At 42.1% G+C, this 19,065-nt stretch overlaps 1 protein-coding gene across 2 annotated transcripts in view; it reads right to left on the bottom strand.

Moving 5' to 3' along the window:
- uap1l1 (UDP-N-acetylglucosamine pyrophosphorylase 1 like 1) overlaps nt 1-19,065 on the bottom strand; it is a 47,437-nt gene that overhangs the window by 4,630 nt on the left and 23,742 nt on the right. For both annotated transcript variants that reach the window (XM_084324693.1, XM_084324692.1), the window contains exon 9: nt 11,590-11,775. In XM_084324693.1, the coding sequence (XP_084180819.1) occupies nt 11,590-11,775 (186 nt within the window). The remainder of the gene's footprint in view (nt 1-11,589; nt 11,776-19,065) is intronic.

Raw genomic sequence — 19,065 nt, forward strand, 5'->3', positions numbered from 1 at the left:
CTACTACATCTATACTACTACATCTATACTACTACCTACTACATCTATACTACTACCTACTACATCTATACTACTACCTACTACATCTATACTACTACCTACTACATCTATACTACTACCTACTACATCTATACTACTACCTACTACATCTATACTACTACCTACTACATCTATACTACTACCTACTACATCTATACTACTACATCTATACTACTACCTACTACATCTATACTACTACCTACTACATCTATACTACTACATCTATACTACTACCTACTACATCTATACTACTACATCTATACTACTACCTACTACATCTATACTAGTACCTACTACATCTATACTACTACCTACTACATCTATACTACTACCTACTACATCTATACTACTACCTACTACATCTATACTACTACCTACTACATCTATACTACTACCTACTACATCTATACTACTACCTACTACATCTATACTACTACCTACTACATCTATACTACTACATCTATACTACTACCTACTACATCTATACTACTACCTACTACATCTATACTACTACCTACTACATCTATACTACTACCTACTACATCTATACTACTACCTACTACATATATACTACTACCTACTACATCTATACTACTACATCTATACTACTACCTACTACATCTATACTACTACATCTATACTACTACCTACTACATCTATACTACTACCTACTACATCTATACTACTACATCTATACTACTACCTACTACATCTATACTACTACCTACTACATCTATACTACTACCTACTACATCTATACTACTACATCTATACTACTACCTACTACATCTATACTACTACCTACTACATCTATACTACTACCTACTACATCTATACTACTACCTACTACATCTATACTACTACATCTATACTACTACCTACTACATCTATACTACTACCTACTACATCTATACTACTACCTACTACATCTATACTACTACCTACTACATCTATACTACTACCTACTACATCTATACTACTACCTACTACATCTATACTACTACATCTATACTACTACCTACTACATCTATACTACTACATCTATACTACTACATCTATACTACTACATCTATACTACTACCTACTACATCTATACTACTACCTACTACATCTATACTACTACATCTATACTACTACCTACTACATCTATACTACTACCTACTACATCTATACTACTACATCTATACTACTACCTACTACATCTATACTACTACATCTATACTACTACCTACTACATCTATACTACTACATCTATACTACTACCTACTACATCTATACTACTACCTACTACATCTATACTACTACCTACTACATCTATACTACTACCTACTACATCTATACATCTATACTACTACATCTATACTACTACCTACTACATCTATACTACTACATCTATACTACTACCTACTACATCTATACTACTACCTACTACATCTATACTACTACATCTATACTACTACCTACTACATCTATACTACTACCTACTCCATCTATACTACTACCTACTACATCTATACTACTACCTACTACATCTATACTACTACCTACTACATCTATACTACTACATCTATACTACTACCTACTACATCTATACTACTACCTACTACATCTATACTACTACATCTATACTACTACCTACTACATCTATACTACTACCTACTACATCTATACTACTACCTACTACATCTATACTACTACATCTATACTACTACCTACTACATCTATACTACTACCTACTACATCTATACTACTACCTACTACATCTATACTACTACCTACTACATCTATACTACTACCTACTACATCTATACTACTACCTACTACATCTATACTACTACATCTATACTACTACCTACTACATCTATACTACTACCTACTACATCTATACTACTACCTACTACATCTATACTACTACATCTATACTACTACATCTATACTACTACCTACTACATCTATACTACTACCTACTACATCTATACTACTACATCTATACTACTACATCTATACTACTACCTACTACATCTATACTACTACATCTATACTACTACATCTATACTACTACCTACTACATCTATACTACTACATCTATACTACTACCTACTACATCTATACTACTACATCTATACTACTACCTACTACATCTATACTACTACCTACTACATCTATACTACTACCTACTACATCTATACTACTACATCTATACTACTACCTACTACATCTATACTACTACCTACTACATCTATACTACTACATCTATACTACTACCTACTACATCTATACTACTACCTACTACATCTATACTACTACCTACTACATCTATACTACTACATCTATACTACTACATCTATACTACTACATCTATACTACTACCTACTACATCTATACTACTACCTACTACATCTATACTACTACCTACTACATCTATACTACTACCTACTACATCTATACTACTACATCTATACTACTACCTACTACATCTATACTACTACCTACTACATCTATACTACTACCTACTACATCTATACTACTACCTACTACATCTATACTACTACCTACTACATCTATACTACTACATCTATACTACTACCTACTACATCTATACTACTACCTACTACATCTATACTACTACCTACTACATCTATACTACTACCTACTACATTTATACTACTACCTACTACATCTATACTACTACCTACTACATCTATACTACTACATCTATACTACTACCTACTACATCTATACTACTACCTACTACATCTATACTACCACCTACTACATCTATACTACTACCTACTACATCTATACTACTACATCTATACTACTACATCTATACTACTACATCTATACTACTACCTACTACATCTATACTACTACCTACTACATCTATACTACTACCTACTACATCTATACTACTACATCTATACTACTACCTACTACATCTATACTACTACCTACTACATCTATACTACTACCTACTACATCTATACTACTACATCTATACTACTACATCTATACTACTACCTACTACATCTATACTACTACCTACTACATCTATACTACTACCTACTACATCTATACTACTACATATATACTACTACATCTATACTACTACATCTATACTACTACATCTATACTACTACCTACTACATCTATACTACTACCTACTACATCTATACTACTACCAACTACATCTATACTACTACCTACTACATCTATACTACTACCTACTACATCTATACTACTACATCTATACTACTACATCTATACTACTACCTACTACATCTATACTACTACCTACTACATCTATACTACTACCTACTACATCTATACTACTAATACTACTACCTACTACATCTATACTTGTAGCGGCAACATGCCGGTGCCGCTTCCTGGTGTAGACGGGGAGTGAATCCATACGCGCTCAACGTTCAAAGAAATAGTCTTCCACACATTAAGCTCCGTTATCAGACACCGATGTGGTGATCCGATTTAATTAGAATAGGTAGGTTACATGGGAGGGTTGATCACAGCGATCCTAAGCGTCATATAACCTGGTCTAATTGCTTGAAGTGTTTCCTAAATAAGACTAATCTAAAACCGTTTCCGAAGGCGTCCTGAAGCGCTCAAGCGTTCTAAGCGTTCTAAAGCGATCTAAGCGATCTAAGCGGTAAGAAAATCATATGCTTTCCCCATCGGCTACCAACCCACCAGCTGATTCCTATCACCTATTTAATGATCTCCGCCGCGCTGTGGCTGATCACCTGACAGGTGCAGGTGATCCACCCACAGCGCAACAGAGTCCACCCAACAGGTTACACAGAATCATAACATTCCCATAAATCATTACATTCCCATAAATCATTACATTCCCATAAATCATTACATTCCCATAAATTGTAACCTTCTATTGATAATAATAATGATAATAATGATAATAATAATACTAATAATAATAATAATAATCAATAACAAAAAACACTCATTCGGCCTTTACACCGGCCCCTAATTGTGTTTACACAATTACAAAATAAATAACATGGCCAGGTGAGTGTTCATTTACGGCTGGCAATCCTCCTTTGGCTCCAGTAGTAGGCACTGGTTGAACCTTCGTCATTTGGAAAGACTTCCTGGATCCGTCCGAGCGGCCAGGGTTCCTGGGCGCTGTGTAGTCCACTATAATGGCTAAGGCACAGTCCTTACCGGCCCCATTATCTTCACCAAGCCTCACCTTTGGCTCTTTAACCGGTGTGGCTGATGCTCCTGGTCGTGTTTGCCATCCAGAGGCTGCCGTCTTGAGGGCTTGGGGCAGCTCTGTCATGGCTCATGTAGTCCACCATAATGGATATGATAATGTTCATTCCGAGTCCATATTCTGGTCTTCTGGACATTCCATGTTACAAAATAATAAATCTTCATAGCGATGATTAATTCATAACTTAAAAGAGTCCATAATAAACTTAAATGTCTTAATGATGCATATTCCTTGGTCTTAATTGGGTATTATTGTCGTGTGATCAATACACCAATGCATCATGTTCACATTCTTGTGTTTGTGTTTCCTTTTCTCAAGGTCAAGGCCTTGTCAGGACCTTGGTCAGCCTCCCCTTTACCCTACCAAAGTGGGCTGAAAGGGGGGGGGGCTTGAGAGTCCACAATCCACCTCACTCCAGAGTTTGCCATGGTGGTGCCTTGGAATGATGATGTGAATCAAGCACCACTCATGTCGTCTTCTCTTTCTTCTTTTGTGATACACCTTGTACCAGACATGGCTATCTTCTTTGTTTAGCTCTTGAAGAGGTACATTCTCTGTGCTGTTAGATATGCCAGTCTTCTCTTTGCACTTAGATCTTCCAGAGTTGTCTCTGCTCTGAGATCTTCCAGACTTGTTTTTTCTCTTAGATCCTCCAGAGTTGTCTCTGCTCTGAGATCCTCCAAACTTGTCTTTTCCCTCCACCACTACTCCTCTCTTGTTCTTAGTCTTCTTGGGCTTGATGTCCTCTTCTTCATCCCGTTTACTTTTCTTGACCTTGTTTTTAGTCTTGATTTTCTTAGGTTTGAAGTCGATTGCTGTCACGTCATCTCGCTCCCTCTTCAGAGACTTCTGGTGTTTAGGAGAGTGGTAGGGGTCCTCTTCATGCTCAGACTTCTTATTCTTATGTGAACTGTTCTCTTCCAATACAGAACTGTTCTCTTCCTTCTTAATCTGGCTGTCTGGTGACTTCACTTTCTCCTTCTTTCTCTTGTTCTTGTACTTGTCCTTGTCCTTGTCCTTCCGTTTATCCGTGCCGTCATCTTTGCGCTCTGCATCCTTCATGAGCTTATTTTGCAGGTGCGTGGAAACCTGAGCCACCTGTGGCTTGGTGGCGGCTGTCTGCTGCTGTTTCAGCTGTTGTCTTTGTTTGCCGTCAAGGGACTTCACTTTCACCTCTGGCTTCTTCTTCAGCTGAGCCTGGCTGGCTGCAGACTTCGGGGTTGGTGCCATCTGGACTTGGTTCTGTTGCTGGTTCTGCTGAGCCTGGAGGACCAGGCTCTGGGCTAGCTTCTGTTGTTGTTGCTGTTGGTGTTGTTGCTGCTGCTGCTGCTGTTGCTGCTGTTGTTGCTGCTGTTGCTGCTCTTGCTGCTGTTGCTGCTGTTGTTGCTGCTGTTGCTGCTGTTGTTGCTGCTGTTGCTGCTGTTGTTGCTGCTGTTGCTGCTCTTGCTGCTGTTGTTGCTGCTGTTGCTGCTCTTGCTGCTGTTGTTGCTGTTGTTGCTGCTGTTGCTGCTGTTGCTGCTGTTGTTGCCGCTGTTGCTGCTGTTGCTGCTGCTGTTGCTGCTGTTGCTGCTGTTGCTGCTGCTGTTGCTGCTGTTGCTGCTCTTGCTGCTGTTGTTGCCGTTGTTGCTGCTCTTGCTGCTGTTGCTGCTGTTGCTGCTGCTGTTGCTGCTCTTGCTGCTGTTGTTGCTGCTGTTGCTGCTCTTGCTGCTGTTGTTGCTGCTGTTGCTGCTCTTGCTGCTGTTGTTGCTGTTGTTGCTGCTGTTGCTGCTCTTGCTGCTGTTGTTGCCGTTGTTGCTGCTCTTGCTGCTGTTGCTGCTGTTGCTGCTGCTGTTGCTGCTGCTGTTGCTGCTGTTGCTGCTCTTGCTGCTGTTGTTGCCGTTGTTGCTGCTCTTGCTGCTGTTGCTGCTGTTGCTGCTGCTGTTGCTGCTGTTGCTGCTCTTGCTGCTGTTGCTGCCGTTGTTGCTGCTCTTGCTGCTGTTGCTGCTGTTGTTGCTGCTCTTGCTGCTGTTGTTGCTGCTGTTGCTGCTGTTGCTGCTCTTGTTGTTGCTGCTGTTGCTGCTGTTGTTGCTGTTGTTGCTGTTGTTGCTGCTGTTGTTGCTGTTGTTGTTGCTGTAGAGACACGAGGTAGGCCCTCTCCTGTTGAAGCCGTCTCTGCAGCCGCAGAAGTTGTCGCTGATCCTCAATCCGTCTACGCTTGTACTTCCGCTCTCTCTCCTCTCTTCTCAGCTGCTCTTTGCAGGCAGGCATGTCACTTGGGTTGACAGAGTCAGAGTAAAACTGTTTCTTGTCAGCCGGTCTGGCCTCCTGTTGCTGTTGCTGGTGGCTAATTAGCTGGAGCTGCTCCTGCTCCTGCAGCCTTAATTTAACCTTTAATTCAGCCTTTAAATTAGCCTCCTGCAGCCTTAATCTATCCTCTAATTCATAATGTTCCATTACTTTGATTTTGGCTTTTGATACAGAGATGTCGGTATCAATTTCCAACATCTCCCTCTCTGCCTTTAATGCAGCTCTGGCGGAAAGTGCATATGCCTCTAATGCAGCTCTGTTATGGCTTAATTCAGCCTCTAATGCAGCCCTCTTTAGACTAAATTCAGCCTCCATTTCCGCTTGTGTCAAATCCATGTTCTCTGTTTCAATATCTGCCGCTTGTGTCAAATCCATGTTCTCGGTTTCAATATCTGCCGCTTGTGTCAAATCCATGTTCTCTGTTTCAATATCTGACATCTTGTCTATATTTATCCACCAGTTCTTAAGACAGCTTTATAATTTGGCTTATATTCCACGGCGCCGTTTGCGCGCGCCACGTACGCAGTAGTGTCTATTCCATTCATACACTCTACTCACGCACGTTCCATTTGATGTCCTCGAGCCGGGAGGGAGGATCCTCCCCTCTTGGTGGTGATGCTTTCGTTGATCGATCCTGTTGCTGATCACAGGCAGCGATGTCCTCGGGCTGTGATCATTCACTGTTTGGTGGTGTGGATCGATTCCTTCTGGTTGATCGATGATCGGTGATTGTCTCTCACAACAATGCTGGATCCTTGTCAGTCCTCTTGCGACTCAGTCCTCCTCGTCAGTTGTCCTTATTGACCCGCACCTCTGCCTTGGGTCGCGTCAATATCTGCGCGAGTCCTCTTTCACTTTACCGAAGCCCCTGTGACTTCAATAAAAGCGATTTTCTTACTTAATGTAGCGGCAACATGCCGGTGCCGCTTCCTGGTGTAGACGGGGAGTGAATCCATACGCGCTCAACGTTCAAAGAAATAGTCTTCCACACATTAAGCTCCGTTATCAGACACCGATGTGGTGATCCGATTTAATTAGAATAGGTAGGTTACATGGGAGGGTTGATCACAGCGATCCTAAGCGTCATATAACCTGGTCTAATTGCTTAAAGTGTTTCCTAAATAAGACTAATCTAAAACCGTTTCCGAAGGCGTCCTGAAGCGATCAAGCGTTCTAAGCGTTCTAAAGCGATCTAAGCGATCTAAGCGGTAAGAAAATCATATGCTTTCCCCATCGGCTACCAACCCACCAGCTGATTCCTATCACCTATTTAATGATCTCCGCCGCGCTGTGGCTGATCACCTGACAGGTGCAGGTGATCCACCCACAGCGCAACAGAGTCCACCCAACAGGTTACACAGAATCATAACATTCCCATAAATCATTACATTCCCATAAATCATTACATTCCCATAAATCATTACATTCCCATAAATTGTAACCTTCTATTGATAATAATAATGATAATAATGATAATAATAATACTAATAATAATAATAATCAATAACAAAAAACACTCATTCGGCCTTTACAATACTACTACCTACTACATCTATAATACTACCTACTACATCTATACTACTACATCTATACTACTACCTACTACATCTATACTACTACCTACTACATCTATACTACTACATCTATACTACTACCTACCTACTACATCTATACTACTACATCTATACTACTACCTACTACATCTATACTACTACCTACTACATCTATACTACTACCTACTACATCTATACTACTACATCTATACTACTACCTACTACATCTATACTACTACCTACTACATCTATACTACTACATCTATACTACTACCTACTACATCTATACGTCTACTACCTACTACATCTATACTACTACCTACTACATCTATACTACTACCTACTACATCTATACTACTACCTACTACAAGTCAAGTCAAGTCAAGTCAAGAGTTTTATTTGTCACGGCGTACAAGTATACAATGAAATGCGGGTGGTCTTGCCCGCAACGATGTGCGATACAGTAGTAACAACATATAATAGAATCCAATAAAACAACATTGTGCAATAAACAAGTAACATAGTAGTTCACTAGAGGTAAATGGTAAATGGCTGCTTTTTTATATAGCGCTTTTATCCAAAGCGCTTTACAATTTGTTACTCACATATTACCCATTCACTCACACATTCACACACCGATGGCGGAGGCAACCATGCAAGGTGCCAACCTGCTCATCGGGAGCAATTAGGGGTTAAGTGTCTTGCTCAAGGACACATCGACACGCTGCCCGGGAGGAGCGGGAATCGAACCGGTAACCTCCGGATTGCCAGACGACTGCTCTACCTCCTGAGCCACTGTCACCCCAGGTCTCCTCTGTGTCTGTAGTTCACTAGAGGTCTGCTCTGTGTCTGTAGTTCACTAGAGGTCTGCTCTGTGTCTGTAGTTCACTAGAGGTCTGCTCTGTGTCTGTAGTTCACTAGAGGTCTCCTCTGTGTCTGTAGTTCACTAGAGGTCTGCTCTGTGTCTGTAGTTCACTAGAGGTCTGCTCTGTGTCTGTAGTTCACTAGAGGTCTCCTCTGTGTCTGTAGTTCACTAGAGGTCTGCTCTGTGTCTGTAGTTCACTAGAGGTCTGCTCTGTGTCTGTAGTTCACTAGAGGTCTGCTCTGTGTCTGTAGTTCACTAGAGGTCTGCTCTGTGTCTGTAGTTCACTAGAGGTCTGCTCTGTGTCTGTAGTTCACTAGAGGTCTACTCTGTGTCTGTAGTTCACTAGAGGTCTGCTCTCCTCTGTGTCTGTAGTTCACTAGAGGTCTGCTCTGTGTCTGTAGTTCACTAGAGGTCTGCTTTCCTCTGTGTCTGTAGTTCACTAGAGGTCTGCTCTGTGTCTGTAGTTCACTAGAGGTCTGCTCTGTGTCTGTAGTTCACTAGAGGTCTGCTCTCCTCTGTGTCTGTAGTTCACTAGAGGTCTGCTCTGTGTCTGTAGTTCACTAGAGGTCTGCTCTGTGTCTGTAGTTCACTAGAGGTCTGCTCTGTGTCTGTAGTTCACTAGAGGTCTGCTCTGTGTCTGTAGTTCACTAGAGGTCTCCTCTGTGTCTGTAGTTCACTAGAGGTCTCCTCTGTGTCTGTAGTTCACTAGAGGTCTGCTCTGTGTCTGTAGTTCACTAGAGGTCTGCTCTGTGTCTGTAGTTCACTAGAGGTCTGCTCTCCTCTGTGTCTGTAGTTCACTATAGGTCTCCTCTGTGTCTGTAGTTCACTAGAGGTCTGCTCTCCTCTGTGTCTGTAGTTCACTAGAGGTCTGCTCTGTGTCTGTAGTTCACTAGAGGTCTGCTCTCCTCTGTGTCTGTAGTTCACTAGAGGTCTGCTCTCCTCTGTCTGTAGTTCACTAGAGCAGGGGTTCCCAAACTTTTCAGGCCGGGGCCCAGAAAATAAGGCGTCAGAGAGCCGCGGCCCAATGCACATCGTCTGGCTTTTTTTATTTATTTTTTTTGCCAGGCGACCGATTTTTTAAGCCAAATATCACTTCAATCCTATTAAGTTAGTTCAAGTTAGTTATTCATTTATATGTGCTATTTATGAGAGGGCTAACTTGTTGCAAAATAATAATGATAATAATAATAGCCTCATTAAAATACTATTGTTGCTTCGGTTGTTTTCAGCGTTTTATGTGCATAATCTGTTATTTAGTTTGAAATGTTCGTTGAAATACATTTTTCGTTTTTGTTTATTTATTAAGTTAATATAAAACCATATAGTCACATTTTAGAATACAATAGAATAGAATTTTTGAATACAACTAGAAACACTGTCCTGGCCTGCTTCTAAGTTCAGTGGCATGACAAAGAAAATTAAATACATTTTTTTTTTTTTTTTTTAATCATCTCGCGGCCCATCCGTGGCTGCTCGCGGCCCACCTTTGGGTCGCGACCCCGACTTTGGGAACCACTGCACTAGAGGTCTCCTCTGTGTCTGTAGTTCACTAGAGGTCTGCTCTGTGTCTGTAGTTCACTAGAGGTCTGCTCTCCTCTGTGTCTGTAGTTCACTAGAGGTCTGCTCTGTGTCCGTAGTTCACCAGAGGTCTCCTCTGTGTCTGTAGTTCACTAGAGGTCTCCTCTGTGTCTGTAGTTCACTAGAGGTCTCCTCTCCTCTGTGTCTGTAGTTCACTAGAGGTCTGCTCTGTGTCTGTAGTTCACTAGAGGTCTGCTCTGTGTCTGTAGTTCACTAGAGGTCTGCTCTGTGTCTGTAGTTCACTAGAGGTCTGCTCTCCTCTGTGTCTGTAGTTCACTAGAGGTCTGCTCTCCTCTGTGTCTGTAGTTCACTAGAGGTCTGCTCTCCTCTGTGTCTGTAGTTCACTAGACGTCTGCTCTCCTCTGTGTCTGTAGTTCACTAGAGGTCTGCTCTGCTCTGTGTCTGTAGTTCACTAGAGGTCTCCTCTCCTCTGTGTCTGTAGTTCACTAGAGGTCTTCTCTCCTGTGTCTGTAGTTCACTAGAGGTCTGCTCTCCTCTGGGTAATGTATTTCACTAGAGGTCTGCTCTCCTCTGGGTGATGTAGTTCACTAGAGGTCTGCTCTGGGATGATGCAGCTGAGCCGTCGACACAGAATACGTTGTTAAGTTTTATGTCCTCCTCACAAGAGAATGATAGGCTTCCAGTTAAATAGCACCTAAATGCCCCTTAAAATACAAGATATATGATTCTAGATGTGTTGTTTCTTTGAGTGAGCAGCAGTATGTTCTTGGTGTATATAACTGTATCTGCAAACCAAAAGATCACTAAATGGGAGGGAGGTGTAGCTCGCCAGGCAAATTCTTCCATTAAATGTGAGCGAACAATAGAGGACCTAGTGGCTGACCCTGAGGCACACCGTAGTACCATGTCATTCCAACATCTTGTTTCATGTCCACTTCTCTCTCTCTCTCTCTCGCCGTGATCTTCTCTCACTCACTGTCCTATCTAAAGAAAAATCCATACAAAAGAAAAGTAGAAATAAACAGAAGATGTGACAAACGGACTGTTCCTCTGACCCGTGTGTCGGGGGAATCGGCGCCCCGTGTTCGTCTAAGAAGGAGGCTCCGGCCTCCAGGGCCCAGCGGCAGTGCAGCGCCAGTAAGGAGCACCTGGCTGTCGTCGGAGTGTCCAAGGCTGCTCCGTCCGCGTTCTTCAGGGGGGAGAACTCCTCCTCCCTCGGGACCTCAAAGGCCACAAAGTTCCTGGCGATGACAAGACATGGCAATCGTTCAACTGGTATGAGTACAGAGTCAGACAGAATACGGAGACATGGAGTATAGACATGGTGTTTTTTTTGTGCATGTAAATTAAATGGTAAATGGTGCATTTATATAGTGCTTTTATCCAAAGCGCTTTACAATTTGTCACATTTGACCCATTCACTCACTGATGGTGGAGGCGACCATGCAAGGTGCCAACCTGCTCATCGGGAGCACATAGGGGTTAAGTGTCTTGCTCAAGGACACATCGACAAGCTGCCCGGGAGGAGCGGGAATCGAACCGGGAACCTCCAGATTACCAGACGACCGCTCTACCTCCCGAGCCACTGTCACACCACATGTCTATATCTTACCTTCGGGAAGACTGTGGTCAGACAGAAAAATATAAATGGATCTTTGTCAAACAACAAGATCCATTTATAACAAACTTTTGCAAAACAGGAAACACTTTAGATTTCTGTGGCTCATTCGGTTGGGAAAACTCAAATAGGCTCTCAGTTTGCCCTCAAATCACACAGTCTTGTGATTCTTACTCCAGAGGGCCGGTGTGCTCCTGTGACCTGTGACCTGTGGGGTCTGGAAAAGATTCAAAACTTCTGCTAATGACCACAGAACATCCTTAAGGTGACATATGGACATATTCTCATGTTGGAAATTCACAGCATTATCCTTTAAAACATGGCGTACAGATGTTTGAAGTGACTCTTCCAGTGACAACATGCCACTAAGTGTTCAGTTAAATGTACCTTTCATCAGCTTATTGTTTGACAATTGAAAAATTATTGAAAATTATCTTTGTTAACTAATTGAAAAGTCCATTTAATACAAAACAAACTGTGTTTCCCACATTCTCCTAGACTCTTACTAGAGATGATGAATATGAAATTACTTAAAAGGATTTTCATTACGTCTAATTTTGACTTGTTGCCATTACCAGAGATGGTATAACGTGTATAACATGTATGTGTTGGTAGATCTCAGCCTTAGTACAGAATCATTCCCAGAGATTGTATAACGTGTATAACATGTATGTGTTGGTAGATCTCATTACCAGAGTTTGTATAACGTGTATAAGATGTATGTGTTGGTAGATCTCATTACCAGAGAGTGTATAACGTGTATAAGATGTATGTGTTGGTAGATCTCATTACCAGAGTTTGTATAACGTGTATAAAACGTATGTGTTGGTAGATCTCATTACCAGAGAGTGTATAACGTGTATAAGATGTATGTGTTGGTAGATCTCATTACCAGAGATTGTATAACGTGTATAAAACGTATGTGTTGGTAGATCTCATTACCAGAGAGTGTATAACGTGTATAAGATGTATGTGTTGGTAGATCTCATTACCAGAGAGTGTATAACGTGTATAAGATGTATGTGTTGGTAGATCTCATTACCAGAGAGTGTATAACGTGTATAAGATGCATGTGTTGGTAGATCTCATCACCAGAGAGTGTATAACGTGTATAAGATGTATGTGTTGGTAGATCTCATCACCAGAGATTGTATAACGTGTATAAAACGTATGTGTTGGTAGATCTCATTACCAGAGAGTGTATAACGTGTATAAGATGTATGTGTTAGTAGATCTAATTACCAGAGATTGTATAACGTGTATAACATGTATGTGTTGGTAGATCTCATTACCACCTGTTCCACTCGACAGGGTCGGTACCGACCCCTTTTGACATTATTATCATATAGGCATATTTTTATGAATGATGAAAATAATTTGTGATTTTAAAATCAACCGTTTTCAAGTATTAACATCACTACTATGTCACAAATGCATGTAGAATGTAAAACGTTAGGTTGGCAATAGTTTAGCAATAGGTTAAAAGTGTACTTATATCATTTTAAGTTTTCTATTTGCGATCGTCTATTCTGACCCGGAACCGGAAATGGAAATGTTGAACCATGGGAATTGTAGTTTTTAACATGCTTTATATCCCCATCATTACTATATGCCCGTCGCGGTTAAAAACCTTTTTGATTAACGTTAGCATTAAGCTAGCTAACAAGGCTTCCGGTCCTCTATTCACTCGTCTCTCTTAAAGCGACGTCATCCCTGCTAATAGTCACAGGAGATGTAGTAAATACAACAATCCTTCCATGTAGGATAGAACGCCGTGAATTATGACAGTAGTTCTTTATTAGTTGTCATACAAAAATACAGAGTACTTTTATATAAAATGCTTACTGTAGCCACTACAGTAACATCATTAAGTCTGCTATAAGCTATTCTCCCTCTCATGTGTGCAGATCTTTATGCAGTTTTAAAGCACATTGGCTTTGTTCTGAATGCACTTTGTTGTAGTTATCCTACAGAGAAAAGAAAATGCACTTGACTTGGAATTAATGTACTGTATGCATTCAGAAGTGCTGAATAAATGTTTTATGGACCCATAATAGTGATTATTTATTATTTAAGTTAAGTTTTGCCATAATCATATATTTTTCAATAATCAGGTAGCTGAACAACATTGGTAAAAAAAAATTCTATTCTATGAATCATTTTCGGCCTTTTGGCATTCGGTTTTCGGCCAACTGTTTCCTATTTTCGGGAATCGGTTTCGGCCAAGAATTTCCCATTCGGTGCACCCCTAATTATTTGTGATACAAAAAGAGTTTAAAAAATAGTATATACATTTGACGAAGAAACTGTACATTGGAGGAGGTTGGTAGGTGGGATTGATTGATTGATTGAATTGATTGAAAATTGCAGAGCTTCGCGGTTAGGTGGCCGAGCGGAGATTGCGTTCGTCACCAGCCCCGGAGCTGTGAGCTGGATTCGCCTGTTCGAATCCAGCTCACAGCTCCGGGGTTGTCACCAGCTTGGCTGGCCGTCTGCACTAATACAATTGGCTGTATTAGAGGGTGGGAGAAGCTGGCGGGGTGGGTCCGGGTCGTTGTAAACAGCGACTCCTACAGTTCGGTCGGGGCGCCTGCTAAGCGCGGATAGGACTCGAGGGGGATAGTGTGGTCCTCCCACACGCTACGCCCTCTCGATGAGAATCCGCGCTGCCAGGTGAAAAGAAGCGGTGATTGGCTGGACGTGTGTCGGAGGAAGCACGTGGTAGCCTCCACTCTCCCAGATGATCTGACTGTGGGGGGTAAGTGCGCTGCGACCAGGAAGGGACTGGGAATTGGCATACGACTAACATTGGGATGGGAGAAAATCGGAGGAAAATGGAGGGGGAAAAAGACAAAAAAAAAAAAAAAAAAAAAAAATTGCAGAGCTTCATACTGTCAATTGACAATGACATTGGACCCATAGCTACAATATAAAATATAGATTTAGCAGGTGACCCACTGCTATCTTTTAAAGCGTGGCCTAGCTAGAACAGGATGAGGCCAATAGCTGGCACTGATTGAGTTAAGGGTATCGACCGAAAAACGTCAGTACTACACAGAGTACCAATTCACGTGAGATCCACGGTGCCACATTTCGGTAATAAAATATATAAAAAAATAATAATAATGAAGTCCGATGACGTCAACGTTTTGTTTACCGCAAAACGAAACCTATGAAATGTGCCGCACGTTCATGTCGAACGTTCACACGCGCAATACACGCTTACCTAGGATTTGACTTGATTCAACAACAACAAAGCAGTCGGGGGCAATGGCAAGCCGAAAACTGTCGCAAGTGTGGTTACACTTTACAAAGCTAGATGCAGACAACGCTCGCTGCAATATTACATAATATTAACAAATTGTTCTAGATAAAAAATCTAACCCTAACTAACCGTACTGTCATGCACTTGTCCTAATAAACTAACCTATACTGTAACACGCAACACTTTGATGAACATTGTTACTCAGCTGATAGAGTTGTACCCTTCCTGATGACTTGTCGTACAGAACTTGTAAGTCGCTTTGGATAAAAGCGTCAGCTAAATGACTAAATGTAAATGTAGATAAATAATAATGATAACTAGACAATTCCGCGCGGGGGAAATTGTGAAAGTGTGGGTGACGCCTGTGCACCGCCGGCCAACGGGAGAGGGTCTCTCGCGAGTCTCTATGACAAACGGTTCAAAAGATAAAAAAAGGGGGAGGAGCCAAACTATGGGCATGGTCAACATAGACCAATGAAAGAGGACATCCCTACTGAGTACAATGGCACAACCTCCCGAAAATTTTTAAAAACTCAGAAATTCTTTTTAAAGGATAACTCCACTATTTTGGGAAATTAGCTTATTTAACATCTTCCCTGGAGTTAGACAAGAAGATGCATACCTTTTTTGTCTCTGTGCGTGCATTTTAGCTTTGGGAATAGATGCTCCGTTAGCATAGCTTAGCTTCATCACTGGAAGTGAGGCAGGACAGTAGCCTTACAGTGCCTTACAGTGTATTGCAAGGTCTGACATTGACCAAACTTGATATGCATGACCTTGGTGGGCTCTAGGTCAACTCCTGAAAAGGGGGTCAATGTCAGACCTTGCAATCAAAAGTTAGGGGCGCACTGAAATTATGGCAAGGGTTAATAGCCCCCTAACTTTTGATTGCAAAGTCTGACATTGACCCCCTTTTCAGGAGTTGACCTAGAGCCCACCAAGGTCATGCATATCAAGTTTGGTCAATGTCAGACCTTGCAATACACTGTAAGGCACTGTAAGGCTACTGTCCTGCCTCACTTCCAGTGATGAAGCTAAGCTATGCTAACGGAGCATCTATTCCCAAAGCTAAAATGCACGCACAGAGACAAAAAAGGTATGCATCTTCTTGTCTAACTCCAGGGAAGATGTTAAATAAGCTAATTTCCCAAAATAGTGGAGTTATCCTTTAATACGTTTTTTTTTATATATTTTTTATTTTTCATAAAAAACATTTTCTTTGACAAAAAAGTAAAAAAAGTAGTTTTTCAGTCCCATTTCGGGGAAAGTGGTCCAGGGTGGTCAGATCTGGAGTACTGGCCCCCTTTTTAGAAATCAGACTAAGTGTTGAGCTCCAGGCTCTGAAATTTTTTTTTGACTTTTTCGTCAAAAAATATTTGTTTTATGAAAAAAATATATATAAAAAAAGGAAAAAAAAACGTTTATGAAATTCTGGACTAAGGGGGTGTGGGCTAAGGGGGTGTGGTCTACGGATCGGGGGAGTGGTCAACATCGACCAATGAAAGAGGATATCCCTACCGAGTACAATGGAACAACCCGCAAGTCTCGACGACAAACGGTTCAAGAGATACACTAAGGGGGTGTGGCCTAAGTGGGCGTGGTCTACGGATCGGGGGAGTGGTCAATATCGACCAATGAAAGAGGATATCCCTACCGAGTCCAATGGCACAACCCGCAAGTCTCGACGACAAACGGTTCAAGAGATACACTAAGGCGGTGTGGCCTAAGGGGGCGTGGTCTAAGGATCGGGGGAGTGGTCAACATCGACCAATGAAAGAGGATATCCCTACCGAGTCCAATGGCACAACCCGCAAGTCTCTACGACAAACGGTTCAAGAGATACACTAAGGGGGTGTGGCCTAAGGGGGCGTGGTCTAAGGATCGGGGGAGTGGTCAACATCGACCAATGAAAGAGGATATCCCCCAATGAAAGAGGACATCCCTACTGAGTACAATGACACAACCCGCAAGACAGAGGGCGCTGTCAAGCAATTCAGTACTGCTACACAGAGGGGCGATTAAGGGTTAACTCCATGAGAGGTCATTGGCAGGTCAGCTGTAGCCATGAGCCACACACCTGTTACCTAATTAGGCACGAATGACTTGCACTTTCGATCCAATGTATTTCAATGAGGGCAGATGCATGACTGCATTCTCACGATGATTAAAAGCAAACGATAAGAGCTGAAGCGTTTTTACTTTCAAGGGGTATGTGAAGGGTTGTGTGCGATATTGTGGCATTCCGTCGACAATTGTGGCCCCGGTGACGATCAGAACACAAGGGGGGAAAAGCGATAAAACCTGCTTTTTCTTAGAGTGGGAACACATTGGTGTCTATGGGGAGGATAACTTTCAAAGAAATGGTCATCAGTTGAGATAGAAATGTCCAATTCCATTTATTTTTTTGTGAGCGAGGCGACAGCCGTGTCATCGTTTTGATGTTTTTTTTTTTCTACGTCCAAAATTGAGATCACTGTCGCAATTTACCCAAGGTGGTAGACATTTTTTTTTCACCTCCTCCACTCTAACTTGCCATTCATTTCCAATGGGACCGAAATGTTCCCGTTTAAAGTCGATTCGTAGCCTAACGATGCGGTGAAACTTTCCGAAAAGTAATAGACACTCGAGTTTTTGCAAGCCGTCGTTTTGATACCTTTCACGTGTATGGGGCGCGAACGCTCTGGGAGGAGTTTTGTTGGCAAAATCGGCGGAATAAAGAAGAAATAAAAAGAGTATAGATTACTATAGTGTGGTTGCAACCTGGCTTCGCCAGGTCACCCACACTAATAAATAATTAGAAGTTTGGAATTTTTTTTTTACAACTGAGGTAGGTAGATACAAATTTTAGAGACTAAAGTACAGAAAAAGGTACCGCTGGGTACCGGTTTCGGTTCAAATGTGAACGGTACCCAACCCTACTCAGCCTACCTTTCACATGGCCATTGATGTTGAAAAGTGGTGAAAATATACTTCATGAAAGTTGCTAGGCATACAGGAGGTCATTAACCCTTTTTTTTTCTTTTTCACTTTTTCTCCTTATTTTCAATTTTTCTCCCATCACAATTTCGCTGTTTCCAATTCTTCCCTCCCCTGTCTTGAACGTTGCTTGCATATGCCCCCCACTGGTCGGTTGTAGGGAGGATAGAAGCCTTGCATCACGTGTCCCCTCCGGTACACGAGGAGGCAGCCTGTCACATCTTTTCACCTGCCATCGCGGACTCTCTTTGGCGAGGTGTAACGTGTGGGAGGCTCACACTACCCCCGCTATTTTCCTGTCTCTGCTGTGCAGGCGCCCCAACCAACCTGTAGGAGTCGCTGTCCACAACGTCCAGATTACCACCCATCGACTTCCAACCGCTGACTCTGCCACTTGAGCCAGTATGACGGCCGGCCCAAGCCGGAGGCAACGCCGACAGCCGGAGTCGAACCCGGTGTCTCTTGCGTTGGTGACAAGCGCAATGTCCGCTGCGCCACCCAGCCGCCCTGGAGGTCATTAACCCTTAAACCACTGCCCCTTTACATTCATGAACATGTTACTGTATTACTCTACTGCAAGACGTTTCAGAGTCACACCTGGGAGATAATAACAAGCGCACAAACTGAATGAGGAAGTTTAACATGCAGGGCTTGTAGTAGAGTGTTAGTTTG

The sequence above is a fragment of the Notolepis coatsorum genome (assembly GCF_963971535.1).
Source record: "Notolepis coatsorum genome assembly, chromosome: 11".
Classification (NCBI taxonomy): domain Eukaryota; kingdom Metazoa; phylum Chordata; class Actinopteri; order Aulopiformes; family Paralepididae; genus Notolepis; species Notolepis coatsorum.